The sequence below is a fragment of the Urocampus carinirostris genome, chromosome 2, assembly GCF_059441175.1.
Source record: "Urocampus carinirostris isolate Australia breed hairy pipefish chromosome 2, RoL_Ucar_1.0, whole genome shotgun sequence".
NCBI lineage: Eukaryota > Metazoa > Chordata > Actinopteri > Syngnathiformes > Syngnathidae > Urocampus > Urocampus carinirostris.
This window is the reverse complement of record NC_142350.1, coordinates 44,312,589-44,333,983: the sequence shown is the minus strand read 5'-3', so window position 1 is coordinate 44,333,983 and position 21,395 is coordinate 44,312,589. Positions and strand designations below refer to the sequence as shown.

Here is a 21,395-nt window from a genome sequence, read left to right as displayed (position 1 = left end):
AATACACTAAAAGTATTTTTCTGGGGCTTTAAATGACAGATTTTGCAGTTCATTGCTATGGATAATTATTGATAAGTACAGAAGGAAAATAATATCAAAATACAAATAAATAATACACGTGGTTTGATTGAAACAAAATACGTTTCATTTACATGACAAAGAAAATTTTATCAAACGAAAGAAGAAAGCGCATTGTTGACACAAGAACGCAGTGTTAGCAAGGGGGAAAAAGAGAAGAGATAAACCAGTAAACTTGGCGGTGCTAAGAATCAAATGGACTAAACCATTTCAAATCGTTTTAAAAATGCCATTATTTTTGCTGGTGCTTGAGCACCCCCAAAGAGGGGCTGATTGCGCCCATGTTTGACCCCTGGATGTCACTGCATTGTGTAGCACAACTGAAAATGAGTGCTACAAAGTACAATGAAGAAAACAGAGTACTCAGTGTCCAATCTAAACACATTTTCTCCCCATAATTTTAGACAAACCTTTAGCAAGCTTTTTTAGCTTTTGTATTACAAAGTCAACTAGAGAACTAAAATAACTTCCAATGCACAATATTTTGAAATCCAATACAGCATCAATTATCCCTCACTGGCTACGTTGTAATCGTGAAAACCGATTTACAGTTGTTTGTTTAGGAACAGAAACATGTTTACATTTTTTGTTTCAGCATGTTGCTTTCTACAGGGTGGCGTTTTATTCATGTTTCTTTGCACATTTGTGGTGTTGCCACTGTAGCAGACAACTTTAACCACACAACTTTCTCTTAGCATTGTCCTCTTCTGTAGTTCAATAAAAAGCACACAGGGTTTCGCTTCTTGTTTGCCTCTATCGACTACTGTCATTGTTCTGGTGGAAGTGGGCACATACATACGGTTCTCTCTTCTGCCTGGCAGATACAATCCGGTCAAATAACTTGCTTAGTATCAATAATATCGATTTGAGGATTTTGCATTGATTAACTCACCCCTACTGCGCCCGGCGTAACGGGAAAGTTGACCCGACCAAGATGGCGGTGCTCAGACTGGGCTAGCAAGGGGCAGACAGCTGTTTGTCTCCCCCTACAGGCCAAAACCTGCCCCTCCCTCCCATCCTCCGTTTCCAGTCGCCAGTGAGTGACAGCTTCAATGGGGCGACAAAGTTGATTCTCCGACGACGTTGAGCGCAGCACAAATTCAAAAAGGTATGAGCGGGCCGCCTGGAAACACTTCCACCGGTGTTACTATAGCTTTTAGCCTCCGAGCTAGCTGAGGAGGCAGACAGTCGTATACGTAGCAACAGTTGGCTAATGCTAACGGGGAACAAAACAGTGCTTAATCAGACGCCCGGCTAACCAAGCACATTGCTGATTGACCGTTAGCCGCTAGCCACTGCTATCAACAAATGTAGCTAATCTGCTAAATGTTAGCTTTGAGTCTGCTAACATGATTTCGTGTGATGCTTGCGTCAACAAATATTGATTGAAGTGTCCATCTGCACATCACTGTTTTTTTAATAATAACGGAAAAAAGTGCTCCACTCCGACGTTTGCAAATGTTGATCGACTAAATGGCCGGCGGGGATCATCAAGTTAATCCTGGTGATCACAATGACATTTTGGGTTTTATTTTCGGGAAGAAGTTCTGCATATCGACCTTTTTTCGCACACATGACCTAACCACGTGACGACACCATAACGGACGGCGGTATCCCGTAATAAACAGTGGGTGTGGTCAGTAATCAGTACACAACAACAAAAGCTATACCATTAAACACCATTGCCAATGGGTTGTCAAATGAATATTGTGAAGCTGTCGGATAAGGTGCCTCGTCAGAATGTGCAAAAAGCGCTTTTTAGAGAAATAGAGCACCGACTAATACCTTCTTCCTCCTGACATCTTCACACCTTATCTCATTAGCTGCACCGCTTATCCTCAGTAGCGGGGGTGCTGGAGCCCATCCCAGCAATCATCGGGCAGTGGGCAGGGGACACCCTGAACTGGTTGCCAGCCAATCACAGGGCACAGGGATAGACAACTTGCTTGCTCATTCACACCTAGGGACAATTTGGACCTGAAATGCATGTCTTTGGAATGTGGGAGGAAACCGGAGTGCCTGGAGGAAACCCATGCAAGCACGGGGAGAACATCCAAACTCTGCACATCTTACATTTTAAAGGTTTGGTTTGACATTATTTTATCATTTGTTGAGTCTTTGTCCCATTATGAATTTGAGGAAAATATTATGGAAAATATGCAATTTAACAAAAAATAAATAAACAAATCATTCAAAACAAGTACTTATCTAGTTACCTGATTAATTTCGCTAACATCAGGCTGGTAACGATTGCGTAGCTGAAATAAAAACTGTAACTCATATAAATATGCATTTTTGTATGAAAAAATTGGCAATCATTTGACAAAACATATCGACTTTGCAGGGCATAACCGCCACCTAATGTAATGGAGTATAATTGATCTTTGGTTATTATTTTTTTCTTAACATAAAGGATCGCGAGGCACGGAAAACTAGTCCACAACCCACTTCAAACGATCCACCAATAAAGAAACAATGCTTTATAATGTTGATGGATCTGCTGCGATATCTCGAGCTGGAAATGTCCTCTAGACTGTGAAGAGAGGAGCCAATGATCTTCTGGGCTGTGTTGATGACTGTATGTTTTTTATGTTCGCTGTTTGTTTTGGATCCATGCGGACAATCCATTTAACGAGTTTTAGCCTCCCAAAAGTTGCCGTAATCGACTTCCAGTTCTCTTCTTTGACATTCTTCTTGTATGTGTCCTGTAGCGGTGGTGGGCGGGGCCTCTCCGGAGGCGCTCTCCATGGAAGAAAAGAAGGCGGAGCCCTCTGAAGCCGCAACCCCCCCGCTAGGAGTCATCAGCGAGGGGGCGGGCGAGCCGGCGGCGCCATTGAACGACGCGGCGGCACCGCTAATCGATGCGGCGGCGGCAGAGAGGGCTTGCCGACAAGTCCTGCACCAACTCAAACTCGTGGAGCCGCATGTGGAAGACGAGCACCCAGACGAGGACTCCACAGTTAAGGGGGGTCGTCGTCGCCACCCAAGGCCCAACCCGTCCAAGCAGTCGTGGCTCCTACGCCTGTTTGAGTCCAAACTCTTCGACGTGTCCATGGCCATTTCCTACCTGCACAACTCCAAGGAGCCTGGCGTGCAAGCCTACATCGGGAATCGACTCTTCAGCTTTCCGCACGAGCTCGTCGACTTCTTCCTGCCCCAGCTGCTCAACATGTACGTGCACATGGACGAACATGTGGGCGACGCCATCAAGCCATATGTAGTGAGTAAAGCCCGCCGATCCCTCCGTTTACGTGTGCTTATCATAAAAACAATTGGAACTCATTTGTAAAGTACTTTACAGCCGATGAATTGTCTCTCAAAGTGCCGTACAGGAATTTAGTTTTCTTGGCAGGTGTTGCGTTCGGAAAAGGACTTGCAATTGTTAAATTCTGTGTATTTGAAACTTGTATTTTTTCATTTACAAGCATAATGGCCCAGCATTGCCCCGGGAATTCTACAAGGGCAAGGTTGTCAGGCCGTGGTTTGTTTAAAAAGCGCCAGGGAGCCACTAAGGAGTGCTAAAGAGCTGCATGGCTTCATGCAACTCCAGAGCCACTTGTACTCGAAAGCAGATGTTTATTGCTTTTATTGTATTTATTGGGGGTGCCTTGACACCAAACCTAGCTAAAAACGCTCCCAGAGGCCTACACACACACCAGGAGTTAAAGTTAGATTAGGTTAAAAATATTCATTTATTGTTTTATAAAAGGTGAGGCGTGTCGTTTTAAGTTTCCTAAATATTTTGTCCTTTCTGTAACCATTTTCAACTGAGGGGCTGCAATGATGACACAAGGCATGAGATGGCAGCTGCGAAAAAAAAGTTTAAAATTCCATACACTTTCTCTAAATTCCCTATTACACATAGAAACCAAAGAACAAACTGTATTTAAAAGTTTTAATAAATAAAAGTACAGTACTGTTATTTAAAAACGTTTTTTTTTCATAAACTACTTCTGTAATGTCAAATTCTAATTTAAAAAGTCATATTGCTGCTGTACTCAATTTCTCTACTGATTCCAAAAAGGGGTGGAAATTAAGTCAAGTCGCCACTTTCTTACCTCTGATGACATTTGGTCGCCATCATGTGGACGTTATTGGAAAACAAAAATGATTTGACTTCCCTTTAGCACGGGCGTCGGCAACAAGAAGCTCTGAAGCTCCATGCATCATCGTCAATATGGCTCTTTCAACATTTTGCGTTAGCAACCCCTGCTTTATCATGTGGAGAAGTCAAACTTTGTTGATGATAGAATTGAGATTGCCCCAGACCAGGGGTCTGGAACCTATGGCTCTTTTAATGAGAACATCTGGTTCGGAGATAAAATTGAATTTACCCAATTATTTGCTTTTCTGTTTAATGCGTAAATGAAGAGCACTAAATGTATAGGGTCTGGTTCTGTATATATAGGGTGCAATCTAAACTACTGCCAACAGTCATGGTTTCACACCAGCAGACTCTTGTTTTGGTTTCACATTGCTATGTTTACTTTTGAGACACTTTGTGAAGAAAAGCCTCAGAACAAACTGTAAACACCCCAACAATCCAACAAAGCACCCATAGCAATTTCATTGGGTGAGCAGTGGGAATGGGCAGAGCTATACACACAACACGCACACTTCTCCCCCCCTTGCCCAGCGCCATCATCACCAAAGGTAAATACTTTGGTATCCTCGTTTGCAATATTTTGTGACATTTTTACCAAAGAACCTTGCTCACACCTTCGTTTGAAAACATCTAGGAGAAAAATGATCGGCAATAGGAGCCCCAACACTCTTAAGCAACCAATGAGACACATTTTGAAGATTATATATATATTTTTTTACATGTGACACAAGCTCTGCCATTAATATTATTTCATAGTTTGTATCAAATAATCAAATGTGACATAGTGAAATAAAATGTGCTTAATCATTAGCTTTTGTCTGGAAAGTGGGTTTGGGCGATATTCTTGAATTTCGTCTTAGAATATATGGTGTGAATCAATATTTTTGCTTTTATGGCTCTTTGGGTCAAAAGGTTTCCAGAACCTTGCAGAGGAACATTAAAATTTTTATTATTTGCCCTCATGTAGGTTTTAGATCAGGTGATGGTGTCATAATAGTCTGTGGGTTGCAATAATCTGTGGTCTGTGCAGCCCTTTGAGACTCTTTGTGTTTAAGGGCTACTGTATACAAATAAACTTGACTTGACTTAAAAAGTATTAAAAGCGTGCCGTCGCCCCCTTCAGGTGCACCGCTGCCGACAGAGCGTCTCCTTCAGCCTGCAGTGCGCTTGGCTTTTGGCAGCGTACTCTTCCGACATGCACATCTCCACACAGCGCCACTCGCGAGGCGCTAAGCTACGCAAACTCATCCTCTCAGACCAGCTTAAACCATCCGGGGCCCGCGCCCGCCGGGACCCTTTGGCGGCCTTCAGCGTGGCCCCCAAAGCCGAGCACGGCTTGTCGCCATCAAAAAGAACGCACCAAAGATCCAAGTCGGACGCCACAGCTGCAGTCAGCCTCAGTGCAGACCTCAAGAGGACGGCCAGCAACCCCAAAGTTGAAAGTGATGAGGTAAATGTAGAAATAAATAAATTTATAGCTACAAATGTATGCCTTATAAATAAATGAGTATAAAAAAATCATGTAATACCTGATATGTGACACTAATGTTAGATATTTGAGAGGTCGACTGATTAATCGGCGGGGCGGAATATTGGTATTGATGTTTGGGTATTAGACGGATATCAGTATCACCCTATTTTTTTTTCATTCCACGGGCCAATTATTTAGGAAGCTGAGCTGCCACTACACTATCCACTGATCTAAAACTTACATTAGGGCAAAGAAAACCCAAAAACCTCAGTATGAAAATGAAGAAACCTTGAGAAGGGGCCGCACATTTCACGAAATACATAAAGAACATGCACGACACAATACGCAACAAAATATATAATGAAATGAATAAATCACAGAATACATGACCAAATGCAGAAAAAACGCAACAAAATAAATCATGAAATAAAAAAATGACAAAAAACACAACAACTAAATAAAAACACACACAAATAGATGACAAACTAAATGACAGAGAATTTCACACCCCAAAAATACATAAGAAATACATTAGAAAATACACAATAAAATTAACGCTGAATTGAATAAATGGCAAAATACGAGGAATTTCAGTACCACAATACGACGAAATGCGCATCAAAATGAAACACAAAATAAACAACCAAATAAATAAATGAAAAACATAATTAACAAATTGCACAATAAAACAACGAAAAGTTCACAACTACCTGACGAGAATACTACACAATAAAAGGCAAATATTCAAATAAATGACAAAATACATGCACAAATCAATTCATAAAAGGTATTTGTGATATTTAGATAATACTCGTTTCATTAATGCGTTCGTTCCTTTCTATAGCATATATTTGTAGTAACTTGTTTATAAAATTCTCAATGTGGCATGCTCGGTCCTCCATACTGAATACGACAAGTTCATTTGGGGGGAATAGGGTTGCTTTTCATAACTATTTTATTTAAAGTATACCCAAATTCTAAAACGTGAGAAAATGGTACTTGTTTTCTGCAAAATATATATATATATATATATATATATATATATATATATATATATATATATATATATTTCATCGTTCCTTTTTTATCACAAGATAATGCATTTTGAAGACAGCTCATCTCATTTTTGAAAACCATAGCTCTGACATCACCAGAGTAACACCTGCACCTTTGCAAGCCAGTCACAATATTTTTTTTGTGTTAATTTGTCAAAGAGGTTATGAGTGTTTTAAGCCAAGTTTTAGTAATTTTTCTGTAGAATGCAGAGGCGTTGTGTTGCAGGTATATGCAGTAATGGTAGACCATATGGCGACCAGCCAAAATGGGGGTAATTGGCAAAAATAACACATAGAGAGCTAGGGGGGCTAATACTGCCAGCAATAAACCAATGGACATGGCAGGTTACCCGGGACCGATCGGCAGAAAAACAGGAGGCTGGTCAACCAAAAAATGCTAGTAAGCAACCAGGGTAACCGGGAGCCCACAACCATAAGCGGACATGGCAGCAAACATGAACCCAGTCAATAGTAAACCAACGGACACGGCAGGCTATCAAGCTGCTTACAGAAGCTAACCGGGACCGATCAGCAGAAAATGGGAGGCTGGCAGAATGAAGACATGCAGTAAGCAGCCAGGCTAACCAGGAACCAAGAACGAAAAGCGGAACGGCAACAAACACGAACCAAGCCGGAAATATACCAATGGGCATTGGACGGCTAGCCGGCTGTTAATGCGAGGTAACCTGGACCAAACAAAACTAGAAGCCTTCAACAGCCTCGACACTAATGGGGAGATAACCAGGGACTCACGGCAAGAAACAAAAAGGAAAAACCACAATCATCTACCTAAAAGGAGCCGAAGGCTTAAAAGGAACGCACACTATAATGGCAGCAGGTATACTAACCTCATGCAGCTTTTGATGATTGAAGCATGCAATTTGGACATAACAGTCCCGGTTCTTCCAAGCAGAAATGAGCTTTACGCAATCGTCTACTACAATCGTTATTTGTTTTTCAACGGGATGCGCCATTGTTAAGAGTTTTGTTTTCTTCCGGTGATGTCCAGTTCTAGAAGATATGACCCAAATCTGAGACAAAATTTCTCGAGTTCGCGTGGAATACTTTGCAACATCTGCATGTTTGTTGGGGGGAACATTACAAGTTATGTGCCTAATTGAAACCAGAAAAATTGGTCTTTAATAATCCCTTGAACGCTTGCACATGCCACCTCCTCTGCAGCCGCTACGCTTGGCACCGCAGCGCGACTTCATCAAGTCCCTGATGGGCATCGGCAAGCGTCTCGCCACACTGCCTACCAAAGAGCAAAAGACGCAGCGGCTCATTTCGGAACTTTCGCTTCTCAACCACAAGCTGCCCGCCCGCGTTTGGTTGCCCACCGCTGCCTTCGAGCATCACGTGGTGCGAGTGCCGCACACGCAGGCCGTCGTGCTCAATTCCAAAGACAAGGTGAGCCATAAACACTTGCCAAGTCACACTTTTTGGATTTATGGCTGTGTATGAAGGGACTATTTACACTCATTTAATCCCAGAAGGTTTTCTCAGATTGGAAGTGCAGTCCATTTTTTTTCCCATTTTGACTCATTTTTTTAAACCTACAGAAAATTTAGCCCCAGATGGTAAAACTCACCTGATCTGTTGTGTTGAATGTAGCCAAATACCTGATTAGAGAATGAATGCTTGCAAAATAACATTTTATTTCCCGAACACTGAACTGATGCAAGAACGATGAATGAATCTTCGTTCCCCATGGCAATCACGTTCCCTCGGGCGTACGTGCAACAAGCGTCATCCTTCTATGACCAGACAATGACAATGGGGATTCGACATCTTTTTTTTAAGGAATAATCTCTTTGAAGAGTTAATTGGCTATTACTATTTGTCCCATGTCACAACTCTCATCACACTGCATCACTAGGCCTACTTGCCTTGTGAGGCCACCTACACATACACCCATTGGGCAGAAAAAGGAAGCGACACTAGGAACTTGGGCTTTCTAATTTTTTGGACAAAGATCTGATCAAAGCCACTCCAGCCATCTAACGGTAATTCATCATAATGAAAGCACACTCACAGAGGCTTGATACCCCCCGATGAGCAGTGCGTAACCCCTTCTTTTTTTTCTTTTTTTTTTTTTATAAAACAAGAAAAACATATTTTTGTGTTTTGGCACTCAAGGACATTGCCTCTGAAAACATATTTATAAATTATGGCATTAAATGAGTCAATAGTTGACTAGTCACAGACTATTGAAACAATTACCGTACTTTCCGGACTATAAGGTGCACCTAAAAACCCTAAATTGGCTAGAGATTTGACAGCGCTCCTTATAACATGATGCGCCTTATACACCAGAAAATACGTGAACAAAATTGAAATGCATGGTTACGATTAAATGATACTGCATGCGCTAACTGTTTTGCTTTTGAGAAACATATAGAGTTGTCTTCAAGTGCCCTCTTGTGGTTAACCTTTTAATAGTTTGTTGCTATAAGGAAACAATAGAGAAGCGCAGAACTGCTCATTGCAAATCCTCTTTTCTTGTTTTTGACAATAATTGTCCGTTATTATGAAAAATACTGTTAATACTAATGAATATTAGGGGGGAATCGGAGAGGAGGCGGACTTGCTAACACGAGGTGGTGTATCCCTGAATTTTCACAAGGGATGTCGAACTTTTGGACTAGCGTGACGTCATCCACTCCGCTACAAGCACCCCTAGGGCATCATGTTAATCTGTTAATAAACAACGGGGTAAACTGCTGGAGGTGTGAATTTCCCTACGGGGATGAATAAAGTATCTATCTATCTCTCTCTCTCTCGACGCTTTAAACACAATGATATACTGTACTTGTGTTTATAGTCCGGAAAATACGGTATTTTTTTTTTATAAATTTAGCATGATGTCGATTTAAGTATGTTGCAATTGATAACACAAAAAAATGATACAGTGAAAAATCTTATTGAACACACTGCAGATTTGTACAAAAATTTAATATAAATGCCCAAAACCAATTAGGCTGTCTGTTTTAAAAAAAAAATCAGCAAATAACAAATTTAAACCATGTACACATTTTTTTTATCCCTGTAAACAAAAAAACGGGCTCATTAGTAGCAGTATAACAGTAAATTAAACAAATTGGTGTATTTGCGAAGTACATTCAGTAGTCCGATGCAAAGTCTGTAACTAAAGAACTTATTAATTCGCAACAGTGCAAATCAAACGGTTTAAAAACCGTCATTGGTCGTTTCTAACATTTTAACTGACTTTTGTTCTTCGGACTGCAAGCATTCAATTTCAAAAATGTTTGTCAGCCACCGTTTGGAATAACGCTCTTTATTTTACCACAAAATATATGCGTATGAAATGTACAATGTATGTCATCAAAATGTATTGACTTGAATGTTACTTATATCTTACAAAAGCGAATCAGACTCTGCTTCATTCAACTGTCCGATATACTCTTTAAATCAATGGTTCCCAAACTTTAGCAGGCTGGCGCCCCCTTGGCTCCCCAGTGTATTACTAGTGTTAATAAGACCTTTCTCAGGGGTATCGCCCACATTGGGAACCACTGCTTTAAATGTTCGTGCATCTGCTATAATATGCTAGGTCTGCTTTGCAAACTTCGCAAGTAGTCTTTTTATTGCCCCTATTCAAGCTCAAATTCTTCCAAACTTTTAGTTTTGCTACGCCTACTTGATGTTGACGCCGTCATTTCTGTATATTACTGCTCGAGGCAGAGACGCTTTTGGGCATGTGCGATTCTTAGCAGGGATTATATTCATGTAGATGCCTCACTCTGTTGGAAAAATGTGTTTGGCGTTAGTAGTCGACAGGGGAATTATTTCTTGACTATTTCTGTGATAGTTTTATTTGTCGACATCTTTGACTAATTGTTTCAGCTTAACTTGTATATTTTCATCTGGGGAATAATGTTTGTGGGGGCTGCCTCCACCCACAGGCGCCGTACCTGATCTACGTGGAGGTCCTGGAGGTGGACGACTTTGAGACGGCGAGCGTGCCGGCACGCATCCCTGAGAACCGCATCCGGAGCACACGCTCGGTGGAGCACCTCCCGGATTGCGGCATGAGCGCTGAGCAGCGTGCCGGAAGCTTCTCCACCGTTCCAAACTACGACAACGACGACGAGGCCTGGTCGGTTGATGACATCGGGCAGCTGCAAGTTGAGGTGAGTGGCTGTCCACTCTATGGAGGAGCCGTCCTGACATGTAAAATAAATCTAGACATAAATAGATAACTACAAATATATGCCATATAAATAAATAAATATATCACGCAATACATGAGAGCAATTATTTTTTGTGTATGTGCATTTTGTCATTTATTTTGACATTTATTTCGTCATGTATTTTGTCATGTAGACTGTCACATCAATACGTTATTCAAATGAGGCGGCGGGTCAAACTGGCAGAATATATAAATGACAAAAGACACAACAAAGTACACAACAAAATCCACGACAATAAATGACAAATCAATAAAAAATGCCACACAAAATACAAATACAAATGACATGTTACATGACAATAAATAACAAAGGCACAACAATAAATGACAAAATACATGACAAATTGCCTTACAAAATAGACAACAATAAATGACAAATAAATGACAAACGAGACAACAAAATACATTACAAAAAAGACAAATGACAAAACAACAACGACAAGAGACATAAGAAAATACATTTCAATAAATGACGAAAACAACAGAATACTCAATTAAAGACATGACAAAAAAAGATAAATGACAAAAAACGCGACAAAAAACGATAAATGACAAAAGACATGCAAAAGAAATGACAAATAAATGAGAAAAGATACAACAAAATACATGACAATAAATGACAAGCGAATTAAAATTACATGACAAAAAACATGACTATAAATGCTAAATGATAAAATACTCCATAACAAAAGACACAACAAAATACATGACAAAAAGTGAGAAATAAATGAAAAATACCCAACAAAACACACAACAAATTACATGTTACATGGCAATAAATGACAATTACATTACAAAATACATGATAAAAACGCATGACAAGATACACGACGAATATGTGGCAAACTAGACAACATAAGACATGGCAAGAAAAGACAAAATATACAACAAATGATAAATAAGCAACAGAGTACACAAAAAAGGACAAGGCAAAATACATGACAATGAATAATAAAACAAACAACAAAGACACGAGAAAATACATGACAATAAATGACAAAAACAACAAAATTAATAAAAACACACAATAAAATATACGACAAAAGAAATGACATGAATGACAATACGCCAACAAAATACACGACAAAAGAGATGACAAAGTACACAACAAAATACATGATAACAAATGACAAAATACACGACAAAATACACTACAACCAGTGTTGGGCAATTAGTTATAGTTACTTCATCTTCCAAAAAGTAACTGAGTTAGAAACTGAGCTACTCTATGATAAAAGTAACTAGTTACTAGGGAAGGCAATCATTTCAGTTACTTTAAAAAGAAGTTGTATCTCAAACAATTTTAAAGTTCTTCAGTTTGTTTTAGTTGTTTGATCCATATATTACCATTTATTGTGTACTATTATGAATTACTTCAAAAGGGGGAAAATGAAGCAAAATGAACACTTAAATGTTAACCCTGAAAACACAGCAAACATAAATTAGAATATTTATAAATATACAAAAAATAAGATACAAAATAATTTTAACCTTCTTTATACTCAACAAATTCAAAGTCAACAGCACAGAATCCCTAAAGAAATCTCATAGAATTGTTTCATTTGTGAACAAGACGAGCTGGGTGCTGTCAAATTTCAGCCCTTATTCACATTGTCTTTTGGCTCACTGGTGTAAATACTGTATTCGTGATTGCAATCTAACTACAGTGGTACCCCGGTCCTCAACCGCCTCAATGCTCAACCAAATCAGTGTTCGACCAAAATATGTGCGCAAAAAATGTTTCGATGCTCGACACGGAATTCGGTGCCCAACCGAAAATAGCCGGGTCAAAATAGTCGAATCGAACGAGATTTGGCACGTAACGAGTAGAGCCGAGATGCACTCGGCGGCGCAAGTTAGCCTAGCTTTAGCGCCACTTCTATCCGGACCGTCTTCGAGTGAAGGAGTACGTCATTTTCAAAGTTTTTTTTTTCCTAGTTTGTGCTTTTGCGTTGCTTTTCAACACGGGTCCCAAGAACATCAGCAATAAAGGGAAGGATAAGAGGAGAACAGTGAGGCAAACCATTGGACTGAAAAAGGAAATGATGGCAAAGTATGAAAATGCAGTAACCTTCCCACACCCATTCCTGTATGCCATCACACCTCTGTTCAAGTCAAGTCAGGTCATTTTTATTTGTATAGCCCTTAATCACAAAGAGTCTCAAAGGGCTGCACAGGTTATTGCACAGACTATTATTTCAGACTTCTTACACCATCCCCTGATCTGAAACCAACATGAGGGCAAGGGTTCAAAGGTATGTAACCGACACAAAATAATTCATATTTCTTCTTTTTTTATGTATTTTATATACTATTCCCACATTTATGGTCTTTAATATTATTTAGATCACTTTTTCTCAATATTTTTGGTATTTTTTTATGGGTTGAACGCGTTAATATAATTACCATTTTTTCCTATTGGAATAAAGATTTCGGTACTCAACCAAATCGGTACTCCAACAACAGGAACGTATTAGGGTTGAGGACCGAGGTACCACTGTATATGGTAGTCGCTGTTTTGGATATTGACATGATTCATGACGTAAGCATCTCAGAGGAAAGCGGAAAAACGATTTATTCAAAGTAACGCACTGCTTTTGACCGTCAGTAACAATAACGACGGAAAAAGTAATGATTTACTTTACCCCGTTACTGAAAAAAATCACGCCATTACAGAACAGTCTTATTCATTACTGGGTTATTCCCAACACTGATGAGAACAAATGACAAAAGACATGACAAAGTACATGACAAATAACACAACAATAGATGACAAAATACAAAAAAAACATGACTAATAATACACAAATAAATGAAATAAAATGCACAAATTTGCTTTTAAGTCATTTATTTAGGTATCACGTAATTATTTATGTGTTCATTTATATTTATTAATTTATATGGCGTATATTTAGAGGATTTTATCATCTTTCTTGCGCCACAACCGCCTGACCGCAACGCTTTCTTTTTTTTCACCGACAGCTTCCGGAAGTCCATGCCAGCTGTGACAACATCAGTCAGTTTTCTGTGGACAGTGTTGGCAGTCTGGAGAGCAAAGAGCCCGTCTTCATAGCTGCCGGGGACATCAGGTACAAGGGCGCTGCACTGCGAGCACCTCAATCAATACGTCTGTCCGTTAAATGGGTTGCGTGTTTGCAGGCGTCGTCTGTCGGAGCAGCTGGCGCAAACCCCTACCACTTTCAAGCGGGACCCCGAGGATCCATCGGCGGTGGCCCTCAAGGAGCCCTGGGAAGAGAAAGTCCGGTAATGATGGACTGATCTGATCAAGCCCGTTTTGATTTGTCCAGTTGTGCTTTCCCTTCTGATAAATTGCTTCACGTTCTTACCTCGCTACACAACCAACACAGCCAATGCTCATCCAAAATTGTATTTACAACTGATGCCTTGCTGGCACTGTGTCAATTGTCAGCTCCCAGACACTGTGCCGAGACCCAGTGCCAGAAACGGCAGTATTTTACTGCCTCGACCAAAGACTTAGCAGGACACGAGAGTCGCGTCTGGAAACCTCTGGTCGCTGGTTTAAAAATGTTGAACTTTCAAGGAAAACAGGAGATTACTTTACAAATACCCTAAAGCTGTACAATATCCAGCTTTAAGGACCAAAATAATAAATTTATAGTTTAGTAGACACTCAAAATAAGGAGAGACGATATCCCAGGTTTCCCCGCAGATCCTTGAAAAGTTCTAAAAGTCATTGATTTCATTATTCTAAAAATGAGGCCTTGATTGGTATCAAAATTTCTTGAACCCAATTTTTGAAAGTCTTAGAAATATGAACACATTATAAAGATTTATATGTGTTTGAACTGAAAAGATTTATTAACTTTTATCATTAGTCTTTTTAAAAATCCTCCAATTTACTTTTGTGTCAAAATGGCGTCACCACAATATCAGAACTATAAATACAGTGATGTGGTTTCTGTCAGGGCTTTTTTTGCGTCTGCTGCATGTCTAAGGTCTCCCCTCAATACACATAGCAACTTCAGACAGAGACCGGAAAGTGTCCATTGAATGAGAAGTGACTGTCCAACGAACGTTTTTTTCGCCCTGGCTAAATGCTTTGCCAAGTAATGTGAGGCCCGATGTATTGTGAGCAAGAAATATTTGTGTTTTTATTTGTTTTGTGATTCAATTGTGGGGTTTTTTGGTCGACTTGGTCTTAAATTTGATTTCAAAAGGCATTTAAGAAGTTCTTAAAGTCTTGTATTTAACTTGCCTTAAACTGTTGGAACCCTGTGTCCATACATTTTGAATTTGCAAGGAGAAAAGGAGAAGACTGTACAAAACCCCTTAAGTTTTACAATATCCAGTTCAAATGACCAATTGTAAATTGTTTGGTCAGGGTTTATCAAAAACGAGCATAATGGCCTGACGTCGCCAGGCTTGGCTTTGCCGGGCAGTCTAGTTTGGTGAGGTTGTTGAGGGCATGGTTTGGGGCCGCCAAGGAGCCGCTTGGGAGTGCCAAAGAGCGTCCTGGCTGCATGCACCTCCAGAGCCACTTGTACGCAAAGGCACATGTTTATACATTTTGTTGGTATTTTTTGGGGGTGCCTTGAATCCAAACCTAGCCAAAGGTACTTCCAGAGGCCTAAAGTAGGAGTGTGTAATTTTTTTAGGCAAACCGGTTTAGCTGTTTTGGGGCCTAAAAGTCACACACGAATACACAAACACACAAATCTGGGTTTATAAATGAGTTTAGATAGATGTGCAAAAAGATTGAAAAAACGTAACAAAACAATATCAATGATAGATAAGAAATATGCGCATACCCTGGACTCCTATGCAACTGCCTTTGGAGGTGTCCGATAGTAAAAATCAAACTAAATTCTTTATTGTAAGCAAGCAGAATAAACTCATCACCTTTTGTAGACTGAGAACAATGAAAAAAAAGCTGGAGAATTCATACTGTTACCCGCGTCATTTGCTTCAGGAGGATCCGCGAAGGCTCACCCTACGGACACATGCCCACTTGGCGCCTGCTGTCCGTCATAGTCAAGTGCGGCGACGATCTCCGGCAGGAGCTGCTTGCTTTCCAGGTGCTGCAGCAGCTGAAGGTGAGTCACCAAAGACTGTTTCCGCCCGCTCGCCGACTAAGCCCTTCACCCTGCCTCCCCTCAGTCCATCTGGGAGACGGAGCGTGTGCCGCTGTGGATCAAGCCCTACAAGATCCTGGTTCTGTCGGCGGACAGCGGCATGATCGAGCCGGTGGTGAACGCCGTGTCGCTGCACCAGGTGAAGAAGCACAGCCAGCTGTCGCTGCTGGACTACTTCCTGCAGGAGCACGGCGCCCCCACAACCGAGGCCTTCCTCTCGGCGCAAAGGAACTTTGTGCAGAGCTGTGCCGGATACAGCCTGGTTTGCTACTTGCTGCAGGTCAAGGACAGGTGGGCCCTTATTTCATTGATATGATCAGTGTCTTTTTATACAAAATCAATTCTTACAAAATTCTTTATAAAAGTAGCCTATAAATCAGTCCAGCGCCCTAACAGATATTTTAGTGCTTGACTTATTCTATTTGAACCCTACTTTAAATAATAACAACTTAAAAATAACTTTACGTATTAACAACATCGTAATAACAGGTTACAATTTTATACAAATACGCCTATAATTGATATATTTGAGAAATTGTTTTTATGTTTTATTTGTTTACTGAGCTTATTTGAACTGCCATTGGAATAAGTAAAACCTGGTAACAACAAAGTAACAACATAGTAATGACATAAAAAGTTATTTTACAAAAGCATATCAACCTGGTAGTCCTTTGCTTTATTCGGTAGCATTAAAAATTAGTTCTCAGCTTCCAATGGTTGCTAAGCCCTGTTCCAAAAGTTTGTATCTGGAAAACAATTACGCTTATTTACAATTCTAAATATTACTAAATGTACTGTTCAAAGTTAACTCTTCAAAGCTTTAACTCAGAGTTAGTTACTTCTTTAACTTGAGCCCTAAAGGAGCTTTTAAGCTTTAATTCCAAGGTTCATCCTCCAAGTTTGAAAATTGTTAGCTCTCGTAAGTGTTAAATGTACTTGGTGTTATAATTATTGCTGTCAAAGTTATGAGCTTCATTGAATGAGTTAACTCTTTTTAACAAGAGATAGAACAGCTCTAATGGTTTAGATGTTTTAGTTGTTAAATGAGCTTATTTGACCTCCTTCTAATCATTGCAACATGTTAATAACATAGTAACGACATAGTAACAATATGATTACTTTCCTTTTAAAACTAACCTATAATCTATATATGTTAATCACTCAGGCTGATGTTTTAGTGGTTAACGGTTCCTATTTAAAACCTAATAAATACACAAGGTACTAACATGACAAGTTAGTTTAGGAATGCATATAAAACTTTTTTGCTAACTAGTAGCAAAAAATAGCTCTTCGCTTCCAAAAGGTGGGTCAGTATAAAAATAAACACTATATGGGGTGGGACACCAGATTAATTTGTTCATATTCGCCGGCTTTCCTCGTCCCTTTTGGACTTCTAAGCCTCGCCTTTTTGTCCACTCTTCTTCTACTGAATGCCTTTTAACCCTTTTTCCAGACACAACGGCAACATCCTCCTGGACGCGTGTGGCCACATCATCCACATCGACTTCGGCTTCATCCTGTCAAGTTCGCCCAAAAACCTCGGCTTCGAGACGTCTGCCTTCAAACTCACAGCTGAGTTTGTGGAGGTCAGTCTTGGCGTTGCTTGCCGCTTTTTACCGCCCGCCTTTTTCACGAGTGTTTTTGTGCCAGGTGATGGGCGGCCCAGACGGAGACATGTTCAACTACTACAAAATGCTGATGCTGCAAGGCTTGATCGCTGCCAGGAAGCACATGGAGCGTGTGCTGCAGATAGTGGAAATTATGCAACAAGGTGAGTCACGGACGCTCGACGCAAGTTGGGGCCTAGAAAATTCCACGATCCCGACCAATCCACTTGATTTGCAGGACCGTAGCAATCCCCAAATTTGATATTCTATTTGTGAGGACTCTGGAGGAGGAGAGATGATTCATGATAACAAGTTAAAGCCTGTCTTTTGTGACCAAATCTAAGTTAAACAAGACTGTGTAAACATTTATATGTTCTATATTTTTGTATCTGCACTTTTTTCAATAATTTAAGGGAAAATTTAAGGTAATCCATCATTTTAATGGCTTGAAATTTGGCAGCAGTATATCCTTAATAGTTTAGAGCAGGCTGAGGCGCGGGATTGGTATTAAATGAGTTCCATAACAAATTTGTTTTTCAATTAGGCACAGAATGTGTAGTGTTTCTCCTCACGATTATGCAAATATGTTTAAAATATTCCAATTGCCAGTGAAGTCGAGAAATTTAGTCTTAAAGTTGACCCATCTCGCTCGTTTCCTCTAGAGCTGAGACGTAATTGAAGTAACCCGACACTTTTAGAATGGTAAATTCCATTCACACAACATGTGAGGCCAGCTCCGAAACAGACAGATTGTAGTGAACAGCTATTAAACACTGCTCATTTCAGCTAAGAGGTAGGCGATTGTGGCTTTTTGTTGTTTGTTTTTCGCCACGTACGCTGTATAATTTTGTCCAGCTAGCTCCTCTTTAGTGATTGGGCTGCCTAAGAATTTCCTGTTTTGTTGGCTTTCGGTCAGCGCTCGTTGGCCGGACACAGTGTGTTGTTTGGCGCTAGAGCCAAATTTGCTGTGTCCCTTGGTTTATTTCCTGTTGGGTTCGTGTTTATTGCAGTTGTCGCTTTTTGTTTTTGGTTCCCGATTAGCCTGGTTCCTCATCACGGGTTTTTTGATCGGCTAGCCTGGTGTTGGCACTGGTTTTGCTGTGTGCCTATGTTTGTTTATTCCCGACCAGCTTCGCATTCAGTGCAGTGGCCGCTTTTTGTTGTTACCCAGTTAGCCTGGCTGCTTACCTCATGTTTTTTGACCAGCTAGCCTGGCTTTAGCGCTGGTTTTTCCATGTGCTTTGGTTTGTGCATTACCAGCCAGCTTTGTATTTATTTCCATTGCTGCTTTTCATTGTTGGTTCTTGGTTAGCCTGGCTGCTCACTGCGTGTTTTTGGCCGGCCTGCTTCGCGGTTTCCCACTGAGGCTGTGGCTGCGGCTGCCTTTTTTTGAGCCCCCCAAAGCTGTACGTATTTTGCCAGTTAACCCCTTCCTGGCTGCTCGCCTTTTGTTGTACCATTACTGCATCCACTTGCGACACAAATACTACCGAAACTAGGCTTAAAAACATGTAAACTCTTTACCTAATTAACAATACAACACAATAAAACAACCAATATGGTGACTTCCATGCTCCGATGACATAACAGCTCGGGAAGACAAAGAAACAGGGTTCGTACAGGTGATTAAAATACTTGTAAATGCTTGAATTTTTGTTCAGTTTTTAAGGATCAAAAACTGCTTGATTTGGGTGAAGTGCTTGTAAATGCTTGAAAGGTGCAGGTGCATGCTACTCATAAACAGGGCACTATCAAATCTGTAGTAGTGCAATAGTTGCATATCAATTATGGATATTTATTTTGGGCCATGCAAGACATTAATGTAGTGTTTCCCAGTGGTAAATTGTAATGGGACGAACTTCATGCAACTAAATATATAAGTTACATATCATATATATTTACATATCACCTAAATGGGGAGTGATTTGATTTTCCTTAAACAAATATATTTGCGGTTTACTCGAGATCCAATATTCATGTCTTGATAAATGCACATGCAAGATCAAAAACTGTAGCTATAATTTGTGGTTCTGCAAAATACGTGATTTACACAGGATTTTTTATTTTATAGGTACTCGAGAAATTGTCCTTTAAGGGACAGTTTGTAATATGTATTGCTTTATAGTGCTACAAAAAACTTATCCAGTAAAAAAAACCATAGATTTGAATGCTAGACAAAAGTACATTAAATATGTAAATTTTATAAAAAATACAAATCCGCTAATTTCTGAAAAAAACGCTCAAATTTACTCCTCGTACCTCTAATAATTCACCCCACGCTGTGCCGAGTATCACGGTCTCTCGCTCGTACCAGACAACACAGTGCCATCTAGTGGTCAAATATTACACATTGGGGCTTTATTAAGTCCTTAAAAATGCCTGAATTTGGCCATGAACGTGTACGAACCCTGAAAATAAAACCTGATGTCTTCAAAATGCATTATCTCGGAAAATTACTGGAATATACCAATGACATTTATATCGATTTTATGCAAAATACATTTTGTATTTCCTCACATTTTGCATGACAGGCTCCCAGCTGCCCTGCTTCCACGGCTCCAGCACCATGCGAGGCCTGAAGGAACGCTTCCACATGAGCCTGACTGAGGAACAACTACAAATCTTGGTGGAACAGATGGTGGTAGGCTCCATGCGCTCGCTCACCACCAAACTCTACGACGGCTTCCAGTACATCACCAACGGCATCATGTGATCTCAGGTGTTTTCCTTGCGTTTTGTTCCCCAAATCGTCTTCATCGACGTCAGTCAGTATTTTGTTGAAATAATTCAAGGAATGTTCCTCACCCGTTTCGCTTTATGGTTTTTGTTCCCGACTCGAACCTACACTCAAAGCTGCCAGCTTCCAATCATTTCCCAGCGAACAAGACTACGCCCACTTTGTACAGACCCCATCCCCTCATTCACCATTGTAAAAAAGTGACAAGATTAATGTGTGTAGTGTTTCATACTTCTTTGACCCTCCAAAATAAAAGTGGTACAAGAAATTGTCCCTTTAACCTTTTGTGTTGAAAATCTGAACTGGAAAAAAATGGGGGTTTTGATGCATATTTTATTTTTTTTAACTAAAAGTCAAAGAGAATCCTGTTCAAATTGTTCATAAACATTACCAACATAATGTTAGGTACAACTACCACTGTGAATATGCACATATTCATTAGGTATCGTAGTTATATTATTTTTTAAACGTTTAAATTTAAATGTTTTTTATCCTTTTGCACATTTTTACCTCTTTTAATTTGTTCAACTGAAGAAAAGCCCCCTAAATTCACTATAGATGTATCATGACAATTTAATGGCATTCATTTATTTCCTAACTTTAAAAAAAAGTTACCAGTCGTAGTTTTTGTGAATTAGTCAACTTTTAAAAGAGTTGTTTTAATAACTTGTAGTGCAGATTAACGCAATTTATCATTGCTTTACTCTGAAATGTGTTTTCTTGAAAAGTTTTATTCGAATAAGAAATGATATTTGATTCACATCATAATTATTTTGGTAAAATTCTATATTTATAGGTCCAAATTAATGTGTAGTCAAGTCATTTTTATTTGTATAGCCCTTAATCACAAAGAGTCTCAAAGGGCTTCACAGGTTATTACACATAAGCAGTTTAGGTTATTCATATGCTATTGAGTAGAAGTGAGTTTTAAGCTTAGATTTAAACATTTCCACTGAGGTTGCAGATCGGATCTCAGGGGGAAGAGCATTCCACAACACCGGTGCCCGGATGGAGA

The 21,395-nt window shown here is 39.9% G+C and overlaps 1 protein-coding gene across 1 annotated transcript; it reads left to right on the top strand.

Annotated features, from left to right (window-relative positions):
- The first annotated feature begins 1,030 nt into the window (after positions 1-1,030).
- pi4kb (phosphatidylinositol 4-kinase, catalytic, beta) lies at positions 1,031-20,642 on the top strand. The gene is made up of 12 exons (XM_088326662.1): positions 1,031-1,186; positions 2,790-3,298; positions 5,307-5,633; positions 7,892-8,119; positions 10,636-10,863; positions 13,905-14,011; positions 14,082-14,186; positions 15,874-15,997; positions 16,062-16,327; positions 17,490-17,622; positions 17,687-17,807; positions 20,175-20,642. Exons 2-12 carry the CDS (start codon positions 2,825-2,827, stop codon positions 20,354-20,356), a joined length of 2,295 nt encoding a protein of 764 aa, XP_088182788.1. The 5' UTR covers positions 1,031-1,186; positions 2,790-2,824; the 3' UTR covers positions 20,357-20,642.
- The last annotated feature ends 753 nt before the right edge of the window (positions 20,643-21,395 follow it).

Bases quoted from the DNA above. Each gene is read 5' to 3' on its own strand.
- pi4kb (XM_088326662.1), top strand. From the start codon at position 2,825: ATGGAAGAAAAGAAGGCGGAGCCCTCTGAAGCCGCAACCCCCCCGCTA. The intron at 15,998-16,061 runs GTGAGTCACCAA...GCCTCCCCTCAG, and splicing joins AGGTGCTGCAGCAGCTGAAG to TCCATCTGGGAGACGGAGCG. The intron at 17,623-17,686 runs GTCAGTCTTGGC...TTTTTGTGCCAG, and splicing joins TCACAGCTGAGTTTGTGGAG to GTGATGGGCGGCCCAGACGG.